This window comes from Sardina pilchardus, chromosome 15, assembly GCF_963854185.1.
Source record: "Sardina pilchardus chromosome 15, fSarPil1.1, whole genome shotgun sequence".
Taxonomy (NCBI): domain Eukaryota; kingdom Metazoa; phylum Chordata; class Actinopteri; order Clupeiformes; family Clupeidae; genus Sardina; species Sardina pilchardus.
In genome coordinates, this window is record NC_085008.1 from 28,323,840 (window position 1) to 28,344,264 (window position 20,425).

At 42.5% G+C, this 20,425-nt stretch overlaps 1 protein-coding gene and 1 pseudogene across 1 annotated transcript; both read right to left on the bottom strand.

The window, feature by feature from the left end:
• Nucleotides 1-1,373: 1,373 nt before the first annotated feature.
• LOC134101619 (uncharacterized) lies at nucleotides 1,374-4,591 on the bottom strand. The gene is made up of 3 exons (XM_062555324.1): nucleotides 4,579-4,591; nucleotides 4,064-4,373; nucleotides 1,374-3,273 (listed from the first exon to the last, which is right to left on the bottom strand). Exons 1-3 carry the CDS (start codon nucleotides 4,589-4,591, stop codon nucleotides 2,907-2,909), a joined length of 690 nt encoding a protein of 229 aa, XP_062411308.1. The 3' UTR covers nucleotides 1,374-2,906.
• A 6,511-nt stretch (nucleotides 4,592-11,102) lies between these two features.
• On the bottom strand, nucleotides 11,103-18,725 carry LOC134101620 (sodium/glucose cotransporter 4-like; annotated as a pseudogene).
• Nucleotides 18,726-20,425: the final 1,700 nt, after the last annotated feature.

Here is a 20,425-nt window from a genome sequence, read left to right on the forward strand (position 1 = left end):
CTTTCCAAAACAGTCATTTCACACAGCGGTAAAAATGCCCTTGTGTGTCAACTACACAGACCCCGCAAAATCCAGTCGAGTCAATACGGAGCCATTCGGGGTACACACACGTCAGCCCCTCGTCGCATCTCCCTTTCAGACTCATGGGGCCCCCACATCTCTCGCCCTTCACCTTGGCACAGACATTGCAGCAGCCACATCTACTGCGCACCAGCCCCCCTTTGCAATCCGTTAGATCCTCGCATGTCACTTCGTCACAAGGGATGCATGATCAATGCATGCACCAGACCACTAGCCTGACAAGCCAGACCCATATCCAGATAGGGTCTGGGGACTCACCATAGCAGGGCTCAATCGGAGGGGTGGGATAAAGGGTTGTCTTTCAAATCCCTTCTCCACGCAATAGGATAGCACTAAATGGAGCATCTTATTTTCAAGTAGCCGGATGCATAATGGTCGCAACTTCTGGTCGCAGGTCAGTCGTCATTAAGTTAAGCCAGACAATATCAGTTTTGGTAATATCAAAATAGAAGAGGAAGCCTCCTTATTGTATGATATGACCCATATAGGCCAGTACAGATGTCATTGCAATCTAGCCTGTGAATTTGAACCAAATAAGCTTCATTCATATCCAGTGTGCCAAAGTAAAAGTAAAAACAGATTAGATTTTCATCTCAGAATGATACAAATGAATGTTTTGCAAAATTACTTGGAATAGATAGCAAGGTTGAACAGTTATTTCATAGAAAACATGTCAATTGTTATCTTAATCTTGACTCATCCCTACTCCAGGCAGCCTGAGCTGCAGTCTCCTCAAGACCTACCAGAGACATCTGTTCAAGCCAATGTGACCGGAATGAGGTAGATTTACTGAATATTTGTCAGTCCACTTCTTGTTTGTATTATGGTAAATAGCATAATGCGCACTTAGCACAAAAACGTGACCTAAGACGTGTGGTTAGCATGCAATTGCACTCCTAGTCGCAGGTTCGAATCCCGATGGAAGCCTACTGTAAAATCGGCGTATGTATAATATGGAAACCTTATATACATGTTCTAATTATTACAATGATTAAATATGTTGTGTTGAACCTATAGTTAATGCAATAAATATATTTTTCATTTACAGTATGTCTTTTTATCTCCTGTGTTAATTCCACTAAATAATACAATAAATATGAGCATTGTTATTATGATTAGCTATATAAACACATATTATTATTATTATTATTATTATTATCTATATAAACACTGTTTATTGCTTTAAAATTGATATAGGATCTTATTTGTTTCATAGGACACGACAACAATGATAACAGTATATAACAACACAATTTATTAGAAATATGAAGTCATATGACTGAATTAATGCATAATAAAGGTCCATGAAATAGAATCCTCAGTAAAAAGGGGTCAAACAACAGCTTGGGCCTGGAAATAACTGGTCCCAGCCACTGGCTCGGCTGGATCTGGATCTGCTACTGGCCCCTGGAAGGGTGCATGGCCAGTTATACACAGCACACACATCAATAAGAACACAGGGCAGTGTAAGGTGTCAAAGCACAGGTGCAGAATAACAACAGCATATCAGGGGGAACACACATCACATAGAATTATTACTATTATTTTTTTTACACAGCACATCAATCACAACATAGGCAATGTAAGGTATCAAAGCACAGGTGACAGCATAGGCAGTGTAAGGTGTCAATGCACAGGTGACAGCATAGGCAGTGTAAGGTGTCAAAGCACAGGTGACAGCATAGGCAGTGTAAGGTGTCAATGCACAGGTGACAGCATAGGCAGTGTAAGGTGTCAATGCACAGGTGACTGCATAGGCAGTGTAAGGTGTCAAAGCACAGGTGAAGAACACCAATAACCTGGTTTAGAACAGCGACCTGTCAGGGAGGAACAGACATGGCATACAATTCTGTTTTTTTTCACAGCACATCCATCAACAACAGCATAGGCAGTGTAAGGTGTCAAAGCACAGGTGCAGAACAACAACAGCACATATAATTGCAGAACCACAGCAGCACATCAGGGGGGAACGCACAAGACATACAATTAGTTATTTTTTTGTTTTACACAGCACATCCATAACATCATAGGCAGTGCAAGGTGTCAAAGCACAGGTGGTGCACAGGTACAGAGCAACAACAACCTGGTTTAGAACAGCAGCACATCAGGGAGGAATACACATGGCATACAATTAGGGTTTTTTTGTACAGTACACAGCACATCAACAACAACATAGTAGGCAGTAGGCAGTGTAAGGTGTCACAGCACAGGTGACAGCAAAGGCAGTGCAAGGTGTCAAAGCACAGGTGACAGCATAGACAGTGTGAGGTGTCAAAGCACAGGTGCAGAACAACAACAGCACATCAGGGAGGAACACACACAGCATTTTTTTTCTTAAATAGTGTCAGTGTGCTGTAGAAGAGTTGTGGCAGGGTGGATGGACCGGTGTTTGTTGAAAGCCTCCACACCGCGGCAAGGTCCCGGTCCTTGTGGTCCCCACTGCAAACAACTATATACACCTGCCCAAGCAAGAGTGCTAAATCAGTCTGGGGCTCGACCCTGGTCCCTCCCCTTCATCTCCCTCAGCCAGGCCTCCACACTCTTACCCGCCACAGCAGAACAAAAATGTACCGTAGCGGGTGTGTCTGTCGGTGACTGTCCCTGTATGTGCCGCTGCCCTCTGCTCAGCCCTCTTCCTCCTCGCCCATTCAGTTTTGTATGAAGAGACAGGCTGAGCAGGAGGTGCTGCCTGCACTGCTTGTTGTCCTTGCTGTCCTGTCCAGCAGCTGCAGTGCAGGCACCTGAGGGCCGGCGTGATGTGCGGCGGCCAGCGGCAGAGGGAGGACGTGTGGGGCTGGCGTTGTCCGAGGGAGCGTTGGGGGGGGTTAGGGATGGGGAGCACCCTCACAGTCTGTTGGGGCAGTGAGAGGTCCAGGAGGAGAGGCTGTGTAGCACGAAAAGGTCCTGTTGCAGCTGCAGCAGCTGTTGGTGGTACGGCCAGGACAGCAGCTGAGGGGGCAGGCGGTGCTGCCACAGCCGGTGCTGCTGCCAGTGTCACCGCCACCCTTGCTGCTGCTGTCGGCACCTGGCCTGTAGGCACCACAGTTGCTGCTGTCGGAGGACGATCCACCGCCGCTGCTGCTCGGCCCGGCGCTGTCGCTGACGCTGGCACTGCCACTGCCACCGCTTCCACCGCCGCTGCTGAACCCGCTGCCGCCGCTGGTGCCAGTGGTCGTCCCTCTGCTGCAACGCCTGGAGCAAAACAGTGAAATGACACAGCACAGTATTAAACGAGCACTGCATTGAGCGAGCATTACAGGTTAAACTACATATAATTGCAATATTACCAGGAATAACACACATAAGACTAATGATATCCTAGTACTACACATTCACTATTGAAACATAGTGAATATCATAACAAATTAACATAACGTGACACAACAGGTAAATAATGACCCCCAGGGTTAATGCATTTACAGCAATTAAAAAACAGGTTTATTGTTAATGCATAAAACATAAACTTCAACTTTATCTTTTGATTTCACGTGGTGATATTATAATCTTAAGGGTCTAAAGATACTAACTGTATGGTCTTTTCATAATTATATGTTGTGTGTGTTCAGTGATCGTCACATGTTTACACTGTAGCATCGTGTACAACCCCATTCATTTCCAATGCAATGCCTTACATTACATTACATTACATGCTGGCGAGCTCTCAAAATGCATTTTATCTTTGATCAGACTATTTGGTTAGCTTCCCTAGACTGTGTAGATGTAATTACTACAGTTTGGAGTAGAAATTCGAAAGGTAAATATAGTTTACATGTGTAAACAGGACGCCTGACGTGTCGACGTTCGATAATGCTAGTTATTCGCGAATTAGCATAAATAGCTAACTAATTATCTATCTTTAAATACCAAAACCGTAATAGGCCTACATAGACAAATTCCATGTTAGTACATTGTAAAAGTGCTCTGGGGTGACAATGTTGCGCAAATACATTCGAAATATTTTCTTAATTTTAGTTTTACTCACTCAGTGAAAACACTCTCGTTGCCGCCGTAGTTCAAAAAACTGTAGATAATCCGAGCTGCTGATTGGCCCTGAGAAACAGAGAACTGTCGACAATCCAAGCTGCTGATTGGCCTGAAGCAGAGAACTGTCGATAAACTGTCGACAATCCGAGATGCTGATTGGCCTGAAGCAGAAAACTGTCGATAAACTGTCGACAGAACTGTCGATAACGCGAGTTGCTGATTGGCTGGCAAACAGAGAGCATTGCTTGGAGAGCGCAAAATGCGCAAGGAGGCGCGGGGCAAATTCCGATATAAAGGGCCCTGCGAAGCTCAGGGGCCCCGGTGCGTTGCACCGACTGCACCGTCGCACGCTACGCCCCTGCAGTGAAGATGTTTCTTGCCAAAAAAGGGGGCTTTTTCATTATAAAGTAGTTTAAAGAGGGTGCAGAACTGGGGAGGCAGTGCCACTAGGCATTGTGTTTAAAAGAAAGTCAAGACTTGTGAATATTTTGTTCTCTGTTATATTTCACCTACTGTAGTGCACCATGTCTCCAGAAAACACCTAAAGACTAAGACGGCTGATAATGGTATACTTGATTACATTTTATTTCTTACATGTATTGGTTTAAAGTTAATTTGAGTTCATTTCCTCTCATCATTCTTTTGTTCTTTCTATTTGCTCTAGAATAGAAATGCTTCCACTTCTGTTGGACCATCCAGACACCTCAGCAGGAACAAGGCTAAAGAAACTGTGTTAAAGGGATATTCCGCCATTTTTGGAAATACGCTCATTTTCCACCTCCCCTCGAGCAAAACAATCGATATTTACCTTGTTCCCGTTCATCCAGCCATTCTGTGAGTCTGGCGATACAACTTTTAGCTTCAGCCTAGCATAGATCATTGAATCGGATTAGACCATTAGCTTCTCGCCTGCTAGCTTCATGTTTAAAAGTGACTAAGATTTCTGGTAATTTTTCCATTTAAAACGTGTCTCCTCTCAAGTTAGAAAGTGCAATAAGACCAACTGAAAATGAAACCTGGCGTTTTTCTAGGCTGATTTGACATGGAACTACACTCTCATCTGGCGTAATAATCAAGGCAACTTGCAAACGTACCATAGGCGCAGTGATATCTTACGCAGCATCTGAAAATAGTCCCCATAGACAACAAGCAGTAGTAGTGCCAGTAGCTGCAAGTTGCCTTGATTATTACGCCAGATGAGAGTGTAGTTCCATGTCAAATCAGCCTAGAAAAACGCCAGGTTTCATTTTCAGTTGGTCTAATTGCACTTTCTAACTTGAGAGGAGACACGTTTTAAATGGGAAAATTACCAGAAATCTTAGTCACTTTTAAACATGAAGCTAGCAGGCGAGAAGCTAATGGTCTAATCCGATTCAATAATCTATGCTAGGCTGAAGCTAAAAGTTGTATCGCCAGACTCACAGAATGGCTGGATGAACGGGAACAAGGTAAATATCGATTGTTTTGCTCGAGGGAAGGTGGAAAATGAGCGTATTTCCAAAAATGGCGGAATATCCCTTTAAGCATGTGTTATAGTCAGCTACATTTAACAGAGCATTGAAGTACAGTATATGCACGTTTTAGGACCCTTTCATGCGCAACGTCCACATGCGAGGACAGTAACTTTAACTCTGTTTTCTACTTATTTATCATGTTGATATACACCAATCCACTTCAGGGCAGTTTTAGTAGGTCCTTGGCAATATATTAACAATATGTATCATCTTATATTTGGAATATTGACTGCTTGATGACATCATCAATTCAACATGAGTGACAGTAATGGCCATATGCTGAATGCTCCAGGCATATCTGTAAAAAGCTAGTACTCAAGAAGGCAAAATCATGTAAAAAAAAATATTATGCTATACAGGAGAGTGTGTTGAACAACTCTATGTTTTCAGAAATTAAATCGGATGTAAAATAGAGTTTGTAGACCCTAAAAAGCAACTGTCCACGTATGTGGACGTTGCGCAACAGAGGAGTTAAATGGCCAAAAATTAGATTTTGTAACTAGGACTTTTTTTTTTTTTTTTTTTCAAATATGATTTTAATTGCTTTAAATTACAAAGAAACAAACATTTGGTAAACATATTTATAAATAATGACCTTATTACATGTGGTAATGCCAAGGTGGTATGGTAATACGGGGGTAGTAGAGGGGTGGATGGGTAGTAGAGGGGTGGGTATGAGAGTACTAGAGGGGTGGGTGGATTAGTAGTAGAGGGGTGGGTAGTAGGGATGTAGTAGAGGGGTGGTTGGGTAGTGGTGGTAGTACAGGTGGGTAATATGGGGCTAGTAGAGGGGTGGGTGAGGGTCGGTGAGCAATAATGGGGGTAGTAGAGGGGTTGGGCGGGTAGTATGGAGGTAGTAGAGAGGTGGGTGGGTAGTATGGGGGTAGTAGAGGGCTGGGTGGGTAGTATGGAGGAAGTAGAGGGCCATAGTTTCCACATTTTCTGTCATTACATTTTATTCTTTTTTACCCCTTTGTTGCGCACTGTCCACATACGTGGACAGAAACATAACTTCTATATAAAAGCATATTTTTTAAAAATTCCAACTGATTTTCAATATTGGGCTCATATAGAGTAATAAAATCAATACTAAAAAAATCTAGACACTTTTTTTCATAATGCGTGCATGAAAGGGTTAAATAGTTTTTTTGAGTGCTTTCATGCTTTCATCACATGCTGTTTAATCTCTGCTCAGATGAAAGAAAGCAAAGCAATCATAATAATACTACGTTTTATTAAACATTTATGAGGGTTTTCTTTTTTAACCATTCAAGAATCTGAGAGAAAGATCTGCTAACTTCCACATTGTGTTCAGACTAGAAGAGATAGGCCTACTCACCCATGTAAGGAATTTCATTCTCTGCCTCAGTTAGATCTTCTGTGGGAGAAGAGAAATTATTTATTGCCCCAGAAGGGAAGGAAACAATTGCAGTCTTTTATAAACATACAGTACCTCACCGTTTAGGTATAGTTAGTGAAAACCTTTAAAAAAATCTACGAGAAGGTGCTCTTCATATAGCAGAATAATGACATAATGAACAAATGACTTTCCTTGTTTTCGAACCTCAATTAAGTTGTCTGCGCCTGTTTCCCCCCTTTTGACTACTGTCTGGTTTGACGGGCATCTTGAACATGTCATGTCATATTGAACTTTTTCATGGCATAAACATGAAACCCTTTTTCAGGAGTGTCTCACAATGTCCCTTCTATATAAATGTGTCAATCATTATGTATTTACCATCATAGCCTATAGCATAGCCTATAGATGGGGATGAGTTACGTACTGTATGCTATATCACAATATAAAAATAATAGTAGTTGATTCAACTTAAAAACGCCTGTAACCTGGTTGCCTTGGAATTTTGAGTTCATTGAACATAATACAGTAAGTTGGCTAAATGAGGCAATTACATGTAAGTCAACTTCAGATGACTGGTTGATCTGACAGATATGACCTGTTCCATGATCTAATCAGTCATTGATTGTTAGCTCAACATACTGTTTATTGAATGCAATTTAAATTATGCATCATATCAACTAGTTGTGTTGAGTCAACTCAAGTTGTCATTAACTCATTAAGTGGTACTGACGAGTATTGTGAATTTGTATTACTGTAACTAAATGTTTTACAGATCAATTTCATAAAACTTGTTGTATTACATCTTTCACAAAAGTAACCTGGTTGCCTTGAAATTGTAAGTTGATTGAACATAAGAAGTTCAACTAATATTTTGAATCAGACAAACTCCAGGCGGACGGAAACTGAGCGAGTATGCACTTCAGCCCCTTGTCTACACTACACCTTGTGTATGGTAGTTCTCACAGTTTCCATTCCTCCCCTTACATATCATCAGCTACTTTTACTGTAACAGGGGCCACAGGCATCCCTCCAAAAGGTGTCCCCCACTCAGTGATACAATGACAAGCCTCTTTACATATTAAGGATCACATCAAAAAGGAAAGTATATCCTAATGATGCGGGAAAAAAAGGGATATGACATTCAGATCTTGAACTCAATTTGCACATGGCACACATCACATGTATAAAAAGTAAGGTCTAATTCTTCTCAGTTTGGTGTGTATTCATTTATTAACGCTGCTTAACTAACAATCGATTTACAGTATATTGCATTGTATTTCACACATGTAAGAGGTACCATGGTAGGCCATATAGCCTACAGACTAAATTAACCCTCCTCTTTTGTTCATTTCATGTTCCCTAGTTTTGTGTTCACAGTTAAAAATGACATTGCATAATAACTTATTGCCCACTTGTTTACTAAATGCCCTTGGGTGTCAACTATACAGACCTTTGCAAACTCTAGTCGGGTTGAGACGGAACGATTCCGGGTACACACACTTCAGCCCCTTGTCGCATCTCCCATGGAATCCCCAGGGTCCGCCACAGTCCTCGCCCTTTACCTTGGCACAAACATTGCAGCATCCACATACAGCACGCACCAGCCCCCCTTTACAGTCATTTGGATCCTTGCATCTCGCTCTATTACATTCATGGCATGACAAAGTCTGGCAGGTTGTTGCAAAAAGGACAATAATTTGGAGGACGAGAATGTATTTTGCAAGAAGATGCATCCTGGATGAGGCTGGAGCAGGCTGTTATAATCTCGGAGATCCAATTTTGTTTTCCGACACAACTTGAACTTGTAAATGCACGAGTCTCTTTCCCTCTCTGTCTCTCTCCCCGCCTCTGTCCTTTTAAATGCAATATGATTGCGCAATCTGTCCGGGCTCTTTGCCACACCCCCTCTCCAGCTGACTCACACGTCCCTGTATGTTATGAAATAAGGCGCTGTAGAAATATTGGTAACACTTTCTCTAAACCAACCCAGTATGCACAAGGCATTGCACACATAAATAAAGGATCATATAGCATTCAGTAAGCCTGACGTGTGTTATGGGTCACACACACATACAGCACTACATGTTACACTGCACACACTAGAACACACATACCCATATGGAGGACAAACACAGGATAACACACAGATACTGTATACATACACTGTAGCCTACCCACGAACACACATACACACTGTGTGTCTCATATTCCATCACACACTACTAGTAATTGTAAATTAATCATGATTCCTGCATAGCAACCATGAACCAAAAGTCCAATGGTGTGAATACTCTCCAGTGCACTGCTGTGCGCTCTCCCTCTTTCTGTCTCAGTAATAGACTAATTCCATCTCCTCCTGATGAGAGCCTCTCTGAAGACTATTTTGCCACCTTTTAAGGCCTAAGTGTTTTCCAAACGCACAAGTTCTCCTCGGTGATAGTTAAAAGTGTAAGAGATCTGTTAAGCATGCTTTAATGAGCTCTCCAAGGATACGGAGAGAGTCCTTCTGAGGAAAGAGCTACTTTCGCAATCAGTTGCAGAGCAACCAACCCCTTTTGCAAGACAACCCACTTGGCGTCTTCATCTTGTGAACATGAGACAAGCTATACAAGTGTGCTTGTCTGTGTGTGACTTAGTGTGTGTTTGTGTGTGTGTGTGTGTGTGTGTGTGTGTGTGTGTGTGTGTGTGTGTATGTGTGTGTGTGTGTGTTTGCGAAGAGAGAAAAGATGTATATAGAGAGGTCTACATAGCCTATGTGTGTCAGTGTGCATATGCATTCATAGAACTTGAAACAAGTGGAGAACTATTTTTGCATTATTGCAATACAATTCCATTTAAAAAAAAAAAAACATTCTTGTTTAGGTCAGATAAAATCAAATGGACATTAGATATGGTGTAGACATACTGTACATAATTATATACATTACATACATTATAATTATTTTTTACTAAGTGGTATTTTTATGTTCAGAATATTAGCGTTAACCAACCCTTCACATTAACTTTTCCGTGAATATAGACTGTACTTGTTCTAGTAGTCTGGGAACCAGATTAACCAGGCCTACTGTATGTATGCACTTTTCACTTTTCACACGAAGTTCCTAACGTAAGAATGACGTTCTTTAAAATGAACTGAATCGAATAGGCTAGTAAAAACAGAACAATGATTCTTTTTTTGTTTTTGCCGGCAGAGAAATAACAACTTTCAACAAAAACCTTCATAAAAAAGTTGTTTAATTGTTTAGATGACATGAGATTTTCCTCACCCTAGCCTTGAGAATGCTGCAGCACACCTGGTCTTCAATCAGCCAAAGAAGACTCATGTTAGATACTCTCCATTGGCTTCCTATATAGCATAATTAAATTCAGATCCCTTACTCTGGCTTATAGGACACGTATTGGATCTGCACCTTGCTACTTGAATTCCATCTTCCAGCGCTACTGTACATCCCCTCTCATCCACTGCGGTGCTCTGAGGTCACCAGAGGTGCTTTTAAACATGCCTCCTCGATCCTCGATGCTCGATCCTTGAGGGGCGTTCCCACTGATCTATAACTAACACTGGATAGACTATCCCATTGTTTTTTCCCCCATCATTCTTAATGTAGATCAGTGAGGATCGAGGCCCGTGGAGCGAGGGAGGATGTATAAAAGCCCAAATGAGAGGCACCCAATGACTCTTTTCCCCTGAGCTTCCTCATTGGTGGAATGAGTTGCCTAGAGTTCTTATGATAGTTTTGGGACTTTCAAAAGTGTTTAAAGACTCATCTATTCAGCTTGCTCATAATTAATCAATTAATTATCTAACAGAGGTATGATTTATACAGTATGTTTATGTTTATGTAACATGATAAAACTCATTATTGTCATTTTGATATTTGATATTGATATTGTTGTTATTGTTTTTAGCTAATGTAGGGTTTTAGACAAAAACATCTGCCAAATACCAGAATCATAGAGATGAATTTACACACTCAAGCCATGAGCCCTGGTAATGAGCCTATCTGAGTTTCCTCTTTGTGGAATTTGAATACAAGTTGCTCTCAAATTACATTCAAATAGCTTCCATATTCCCTCATTTGAGGAACAACTCAACTTACAAAAAATATGTTTGTACAAAATTAGGTTTTGTCTTAAATATATTTAGACAAAAGCATGCTGGGTCAGGCAAAGAAGCCCCACAGAAAGACATTGACAGTGAGCAGAATGATGGCGTTGATATTGCAGACATTTCGCCACAAGGGCTCCTCCGTGATGTCAGTCAGCTTCATCTCCAGGGCGCGCTTTTCCTCCACAGTGAGTTTGGGCTCAGCCTGCGCGGACAAACCACAAAGCCACATGGCCACTCTCCTCCAGCACGAGCTGGACGCAGCCAGCTCAGAAGAGGCAGCCTGGGACTCAGGCATCTCCTTGGCCTCCTCGTTTGGGGTGGTGGTGGCCCAGGGGTCCTCCAGGTCCACACGTGGCTCCTTGCTGTGCCTCGTCCACCATGTCAGCCGCACAAGCTGCAGGGGTGAAAGGTCACACTGAATTTCGACGTGAGTCGTACAAGATAAGACAAGGCAAGACAAGACAAGACCAGACGAGACGAGTCGATTAAGGTCAAGCTAGCTCAGGCAGGCCTGGAGCAGAAATTGTTTTGTGGGGAAAAGGCAATGACAAGAATGTGCTGGTCATGTGAAGCATCACACAGTGCTGTCCTGCTCCACGGATAGAGACCAAAGTCACATACAATAACTGGTATTGTCCATTGAAGTTGTGATTCCTTCAGTCACAGTGGAAACCATTCAAATCGTAACCTATAGTTCCAAGCAGTCAAGGCACCCAGTGAATCTCTTGTAAAAGTCAAAATGGCAATGAGATAAAATGTCATGTCTCTGTTTCCCAAGTGAAATGTCCCATTCCTTTCAATTAGCACTCCATTTTGTGAGTTACATAAGCGGTTGTGACAATCAAGCATGAGTAAAGTATTCATCTTATCTTATTTTGCACCTTTTAGAAAAAGCAAATCACTATTATCAGATTAAGTATCACAAGAGCTGTTTGTTTGTGCTGTGAGTGAGCCATCCCTTACAGCTACCTTTTGTGTATTTATCTTTTTTTATCTTTAACAATTGTTTTGCACTTTTTAGAAAAAGCAAAGCACTATCAGATATAGTATATAAGTATAGGGCTGTGTGTTTGTGCTGTGAGCTATCCCTTACAGCTACAAATAGTCCAATTCCACTCCCTTTGAGTGTGTGTGTGTGTGTGTGTGTGTGTGTGTGTGTGTGTGCGTGCACATGTGTGGTCCTCACGTGTTTATCCTCGATGGGTGGTGTGCAGAGGCTGATCACTGTGATGACCAGAGCTGTAATGCCTAGCAGGATGAGAGCGAAGTACAGGTAGTGAACATCCTTCAGAACAGCCGGCCGTGTGTCCTCCTGGCCACAAGAGGGCGTGCTGTACACAAACTCCATCACCATTCTCACTGTCCCCACAGCCAGGCCCACCAGGAGGCCCCAGAAGGCACCCTGAAGGACCAGTCATTTATACACACACACACACACAATTTGACATGAGTTCACTACTGTACTGGTGGGTTAACATTGTTTTGAGGTAAAGTCCTATCCTATTTAGTAGTGTGACACCTCACTTCTTTTCAGGGTGTATTGAGAGGTGGGTAAACTATGAAATGTTGATCATGGTAAGGTGGACTGCAGTGCATGTGGTATCAGATTTTTAAAAAAAAGCCATTCAGAATATGTTTGTTGATGGTGGAGGTTATTGTCCAATGTTTATAACAATAGCAGTGGTATTAAGTGGTTAGTACTGTTGTGTAGTGTATGGTAGAGTGTGTACATATTGTGAATGTCGATAATACATGAATGTTAAAAATTGCAATTGGTGAATAAACTCTTTTAAGAGGTGGATAAACTCTTCTGAAATGTCACAGGTGGATAAACAGCATTTACTAAAGAAACTATTCCCTGCACAAAAACATGGACATCTGGTTACTCAATCGTCTCTTATAAGAGGAGAGCAGCGCACACCTATTTTTTGCAAGGTGCTGGTCACGGTAGTCATTTAAAGAGGATGGAGGAAACCACACACTCTTGTTCTGATGCCCAAAAGTTTAAACTTTTGGGCATCAGAACAAGAGTGTGCGGTTTCCTCCATCCTCTTTACTCAATCGTCTCTGTCAAAAGCCCGGTCCAGGATCACACTGGACGAGGGGGGTTCAGACAGACCTGCTCGTTGACCCGCTTCCAGAAGATGCCCATGACGAAGAGCGTGGTGATGGGCGGCGCCAGGTAGCTGGTGATGGCCTGGATGTAGTCAAAGAGCTGGCCGCTGTTGGCCGACTGGATGATGGGGATCCACAGGATGCTCACCACCACCATGAGCAGGATGAACACCCTGAGAGAGAGAGACAGCAGCAATAGGAACCATCAACAGGCTGAACATCCATCAATAAACAATGTCAGATGCCAAGTCAATGTGTGTGTGTGAAAAGGTCTGTGATTCTAATCCAAAACACTCAATTTTCTCCATTTGTGGTCATCTCTGTACTCGTCGTGCCTTGTCAAATGAGGAAGCCATGTGCCCAACGCTGCAGGATGGTATATGGCCTTGCGCAATGCTGACTCACTGCCGTCCTTCAAAAATCACCTCAAAACCCATCTGTTCAACGTCACTTACAACACCTGACAAATTTTCCTTACCCTTTGCATTGTTCTTTTTGCGTTTTTGTTTGTTTACATGTCTGTATTGTATGTACTGTATTGTCCTTTTGCATCCCTCTTGTTCTGTGTCTTTGTAAAGCGTCTTTGGATACCCAGAAAAGCGCTATAAAAAACTGAGGTATTATTATTATTATCATTATACTGTATGCCTCTGGACGCCAGGTAGGGAATGGCTTTCAGTGTTACCAGGGTAATGCAGATGCCACTGTGGAGGCACTTACAGCTGAACTTAGGCCTTGAGGGATGGAGTGAGGCCTTTGAATGCCAGACAATGATAGTCGCAATGCAAAAGGCTATATGCTTCTCTTATGACAAGTTAACATCAAACTGGTTTCAGCTGGTTTTTGATGTGGCTCAGGCAGGAATGCATTGTCTGAGTCATGCTTGTGTGGCTGAGGATTCTGGAAGGTGGTATAAAAGGGTGTCTAATCTCAAGCATCACCAATGGCTCGTGATCGTCAAGTCAAGTCACTATCTAGTCAAGTGTTACACAAAGCACTGTAATGAATAAGCTCTGTATGGTTATGTGCTATATAAAGCAGTATAGTGAATAACCTCGGTATTAGTTATGTACTATAAAGCACTATGTAGTGAATAACAAAATATAACTATGATAAACAGTGAACATTTCAAACCAAGTAATGCTTGTTTGTTTGCTTGTTTGTTTGTTGTGTAAGTGTCACTGACTTCCTGTTTACCTGCCCACCACCATGAGCTACCTCTCGGAGGCGTGGCGTCCCACGCGCTGCCAGATGTCCATGGTGAAGAGCGTGCTGCTGCTGTTGAAGATGGACGTGAGGGACGACATGAGGGCAGCTATCATGACCGCGATCATCAGACCACGCAAGCCTGCAGGGGCGGTGAAACGAAGTGAAGCACATTAAGAAGAGCCCGCAACCAACTTTAGAACACACGCATGTGATGTACACACTCACTCACACACTCGAGTCACACATATACCTGCACACACATCCAAAAAAATACCGGTAGTAGAGACATACACAAACACTTACACACTCAGTCACACATACATCTGCTCACCCATTCCAACAACGACACACACATACAAACAGGAGCAGTCCTTTGAAATACCTGGTGATGGCTACCTGGTACTTTGACAATCCTTACATGACCACTATGCTAGCAACGGTCAAAAGTATCATGTAGGAGGACTGAAACAACAAGTGATAGCTACTTGGTAGCAGAGACCAGGTGGCTCTGTGCTTTTTTCTGAAAAAATGAAGTGCTCACCTGCTGGCATGAGTTCCACCACTAATTTAGGATAGGCGATGTTAGAACACCCCGCACTGGATTCACAAATGCGCTGGCACTCAACAGGGTCCACACAACCCACTTCATCTAACAGAAAACCACAGAAAAGTTTACACAGAGAAACAGGAGATGTAGCCAAGAGGGAGCAAATATAAGGAGAATAGCAGAGGGCCTAAAATGGATCCCTGAGGGACACCACATTTGATAGGAGCAGCGGACGAAGAGCAATTACCTAGTCTTACAGAGAATGATCTATCATTCAGATATGATGCGAACTAATTTCAACACCACCCCTTGCAAACCAACTGGTGTCTACATCAGAAAAGGCTACCAGGGAAGAGTGCTCTGCTGATCATGCCAGGCATCACAATGAAGAACATGGGCAGCATCTTGAGGTAGCCTCCCAAAACCGACCCGCCTTTTGCGTGGGACATGTTTTTGGCTGCTAATGATCTTTGAACTATAACCTGTGGACAAGAATTAAAAAATTTGATTACACAATGATATAAGGTGTGAACTCGTCAGACTAAAATACAAATACTAGAACTTCCTTTTCAAAAGTCCACATTTTTTATACTTACACTTTTATTGATGTGTATCATAAATTAGCTGCCAAACCAATCTAATGTAGAAAGTCCCAGCTTGGCTCTGAACTAGCTTCACTCTCAAGTAAATATATGTCATGTGATTTAAGTACATTTAAGTGTTGAGTATCTTTGTGGTATCGCTAGCTAGGCCATTGACCTGGTCAGTGCACCACACCCAGGTGGCCAGCACCGTGAGTCCAAACAGCAGGCCGGGCCAGGGCAGGTCTCTGGTCACCGGGTCCCTGAACATGTGGAAGGCGTCCGGCCGCAGCAGGTGGCATGTGGTGTTGGGCACAGTGATAGAGGGCACGGCCTTCTCATACTGATCCAACAGACCCTCGTACCAGCCCACTTTATCGAAAGCTGTCGGGGGGAAGAGCACGCTAAGACCAAGCTTTTGATAGGGTCATGACATGACAGGATCATTTCATAAGTACACAGGAGAGGTGTTCACATCGTTGTGATATGGGTAGGGGCTCTCCCACAGTGGCCAATCAGCAAACCTTACTAAACAAAATGACTAACCAAGCAATCTTTGTGGCCAAAAACCAGAGCAGCCTTCGCAAGCATTTCACCAGTGTGATTTAGAAGGCACCTCAATCAACCTTAATTAATCACTCAATCTGTTCCAGTATAATAAGTGAATCAAGAACTCAGAGTTGTAATTAATCAAACAAAATACAAATGAGGTTGTGGTTGAAAAAGAATGTATGAAATCATACCTATAAACATGAGAGCAAGTGCTCCAACTACCATGATGACCGTCTGCAATGCGTCTGTGTAAATGACTGCTGTCAATCCACCTGCAGCCAAAAGACATCATTCATCAGGGAATCATTTCACAAAGACCTACAGTATCACAGGGTGACAGGCTATCAAATCACATATTCTATTACTCACTCTGGCACTCGTACATGGATATACAGTATGAGTGTGGTGAAAATGTGCCTCGTGATTATTGACATTTTGACCGGCCTGCACTCAGTCAAACTGTAGTAGACTTGGGAACAGAGAGAGATAGCCTGTAGAGACAGCCTGTGCCAGTATACTTCTTCAGCCTTGTCTCTGTTTCTCATCTAGAACTGTCTACCACAACCATTTACAAGATCTCAAAACGTTTTCATGATGTAGCTGCTCTATCTCTCTTTATGTGCTAATTATTTACAGTACTGTATTATGTATGGTGTCTGTCCCTGTCTTGCTTTAGGGCATACATACCATCTTCTCCTTCTTCAAGTAAACGAACACATTTATACCTGCTATAGTATAGACAGCGGTCACAGCGATGAGTAAAACCGTGGAGAGGTACAAATCCCAGCCCAGGGAAACGCGGATAAATAACGCTCCAGAGAAAATGTCTGTCTGCAAACACACACAGGACACACACACGGCTCTCTGTCATTTCAGGTTCAAAATGAAGCACATTCGGGAGAACTATACCACTATTACAGTTACTGTTGGTTACGTGCTTAGTGTGTGCTTTATAAGTGAAGAGTAAAGTATAGGTTTCATCTACTTTTTGATGTTGTTGAACTGGTGTTAACACATTTGCTCCAAAGGGGACCTCTGATAGAATAGAATAAGATAAAGACATGGCAAACCATGAAATTCAAAGAAAGAAATACTATATTAAAGATAATTCACAAAACAGCTCTATGAAAGGAAAGAGAGTTTGTTTCTTTTAGTTCTACTCATTGGCGCTACATATTCCCCATGCTGAGGAGTGTAGGGAGGGGGAAATCTGTCCTCTAATATCTTCTACCGCATTTCAATGCATGAAAAGAAACGTTTATCAAGTTCTGATGAGATCAAGCGTTTGGAGGCCTTACTGATATTTTGGTGAGAACGTAGAGGACGAGAGAGAGCACGCTCATGTAGATTCTGATCCGTTGTCCGCCAAACGTTTTCCGCAGGTATTCGGGCAAGGTGACCACGCCAGAGGAGATGTACACCAGGACAAAGATCAAGCCCAGGGCCACCAGGACCCAGGACGCCTGGCAGGGGCCACAAAACATGCACGCAGTGGAGTAGTCTATGTGATACGAAGGACTACGCAGTTAAAAAGCACCACCATCTCAGTATACCAACTTAAAATAGGCAAGGATATGTAGCCTACATTTGGGGTTGATCACTACAGCTAACAACTACATCATAGTATATCCACTACAGCTACTGTAGCTAGACTACACTACTGCATACACCCACCACTACTGTTACAATGTTAAGCTGATACACAATGTAACTTTAGGAGCACTGTTGCTATGCAGTGTTCCTGAGCATTGTTTCTCTGGCAACTTCCTATTGATACTGGGCAATGTTTTTTTTTCTGGAGAAATGTTATCATCATTAGCCAAATGATCACAACCATCCAATCAGAACCCAGTGAGCTATTATTCTATTCTGTTATTCTAAGTCACCATAACCAGAGTCAACCAGAGTCAACAAAATAGCAGGGTCATTGTCACTGAAATGTGTTGGTGTTTAGGCATGATCAGTGTGACCTACATTCCACTCAAAGCCCCCGACGGCCAGGCCTCCTGCTGCCCCTGACCCAGCCATTCCAATGAACAGGCCGCTGCCCACATTACTGGACATCAGGGAAGCGCCAATCTGGGATGACAGAACACAATGCCAATCAATGTGTGACCACATTTCCAAAATTAAGTGGATTATTACGGTGGAAGAAAAAACCTGTTGTATTTGCACGTTTGGATTTTTTGTGGCCATTTGCATGGTTCTTGTGTGTTTGAACTGTTTTCACTGGACTTTTGGACACCTTAGGCTAAAAGCTAAGCTATAAGCTTGTATTGTCAATTGTATCCCTCTGTCTCTCCTCTCTCCATCCCTCTCTCTATTGCTTCCCCTCTCTCTCTCTCTCTCTCTCTCTATTTTTCCCTCTCTCTCTCTCTATCTTTCTTTCCCCCTATGACTGTTCTCAAACCAAAACTAATATGTCTGAACTGTAAAATGTTAGGGAGAATTTGTGTTTATTCAAAAGCATTTCAAAATCCAATCTATTTCTTATATTTAAAAAAATATATATTAGATAAGCAGTGGGAGTAGAGGGTTTTGACCTGTGTAATGAAGACTTCATACTTCTCACTTCACACCTCTTATGAAGTATAAGTCGAGGGTAATGGATGACACAGCTTGTGTGTAGGAGAGCATAACGCATGCTCATGCCGATGACCCTATTGGCCATTATTCTACGAGATGCATTATTTCTTGCTGCCTGAACTCTGAAGTCCACTATCCATCTTACACCAAGCTTGCCGCTCAGGCAGTAGAATCTGAATGTCCATGTTTAGGTAATTCTTTGATCGCATACAATCAGAGACGAAGCCCTGATTCTAATAAGACAAACTAGGATGATGGTACTTAAGGGATGTGGTTTATTCCTGCAGATTTCTTCTACAGCTCCTTTTTGTGTGTCTTTATTATATATATATAAACAAAGTAGTAACCTCATTCAGTGAGTGTGAATGTACTGTAAGCATAAGTGCAGCAAGGCCAGAAGCCTTGCCATGTTGAGAACCCTCCGTTTCTTTCTCCTCAGGTCAGAGATGAATACAGACAAGACTATGACCCAGCCCGCGGGGGCTATGGAAAGGTCATTCATAAATGACAAGCTGTGTTTCTATGCTATGTTTGTTTGTGTGTGTGTGTGTCTGTCTGTGTGCCTCTTCCAGGTCAGAGATGAATATAGACAAGATTATGATCCAGCCCGGGGTGGATACGGAAAGATAGCTCAGCTGCACAAGGGTCCGGAGGGACGGCAGACTTTTTAATTCGGGAAATTTGGAATTTACGAGGCTGAAGAGCACAGACAGCTAGCAAATGTCCTGATCAATTATTCCTAACTTTCAGTTTTTGACATCTTGACTAGTCCAACGGCATGGTCCCATTCTGAAGAGCCTCCAAGGGCTACAGATCAGCTTGGCAGACTGCGCACGGCCCCTTTTAGTAGGGGTGAGGGTGGGGGTGAGGGTGGTCATCCTGTCCCCTGTAGCGCGTTGGGGGTTAGGTTCAGGGGCGATATATGAGGGCATCTCTGAAGAGAGGCAGTCTTATCTACAGTGGGAACCAGAGATCAGTTGTGGACAGTCCTCTATACTAGTCACTAGTTTTCATGTTTTCTGTACATACATACTTTGACCATTTTTTTGATAAATAAAAACAAAAGCTGATGTTTTAATCTTTATTGACTTGTGTTTGTGTTTGTGTTTGGGGGGGAGGGGGGTGTTAATGAAAAGTCATCTTAAGATGATTTTTGGTTCAAGGTGCATGGCATGGCTTATGGTGTTAATGAAAAAGACGTGAGCGGGATGTTTTGGAATGCCACAGGCCTCAACTCCAATCTCTCAACACCTCAACTCCAATCTATATCCCTTTTAGAATTCTGAGGACTGGTCAAAGAATGTTACTGAAGATTTTTTTTTCTTGTACTTGTTTACAACTGTACACATACAACTAAAAACTCTCCATTGCCTACCGTTGTAATCCTATTTTTTCTTGGACTCTTTTGCTCACTAGGCTATTATGTTAAAACAATTTAAGCTTGAATAAAGTAGGCCTACTATGTGGAACAGTGCAGTTTTCCATGTCCAATATATTGCGTATCTCTAAATGAACTGTGAATTCCTATCGAATCTGATGTTGTTGCTCAGAGAACTAGGCCTACATTTGACACTTGAAGTAATGCAGTTATTTTTAAAACGAGTCCTTCAGCAATATGCTAAAACTATTGGATATCAATGTGCTATCTCTGTCTGCATATGTTCACCTTGTGGTTGTCAGCGGCGTTTGTTTTGAGCCACTGGATAAAGGTAGGGTAAACAGGGACGCCAATCACCTATCCATGCTCATGTTACACCTTGCTGATTAACTTAGACCTGGCACTTA

What these genes read in the sequence shown, in the direction of transcription:
- LOC134101619 (XM_062555324.1), bottom strand. An exon ending in AACGAGAGTGTTTTCACTGA is followed by an intron (nt 3,274 to 4,063) that starts GTGAGTAAAACT and finishes GTTTTGCTCCAG; the next exon opens with GCGTTGCAGCAGAGGGACGA.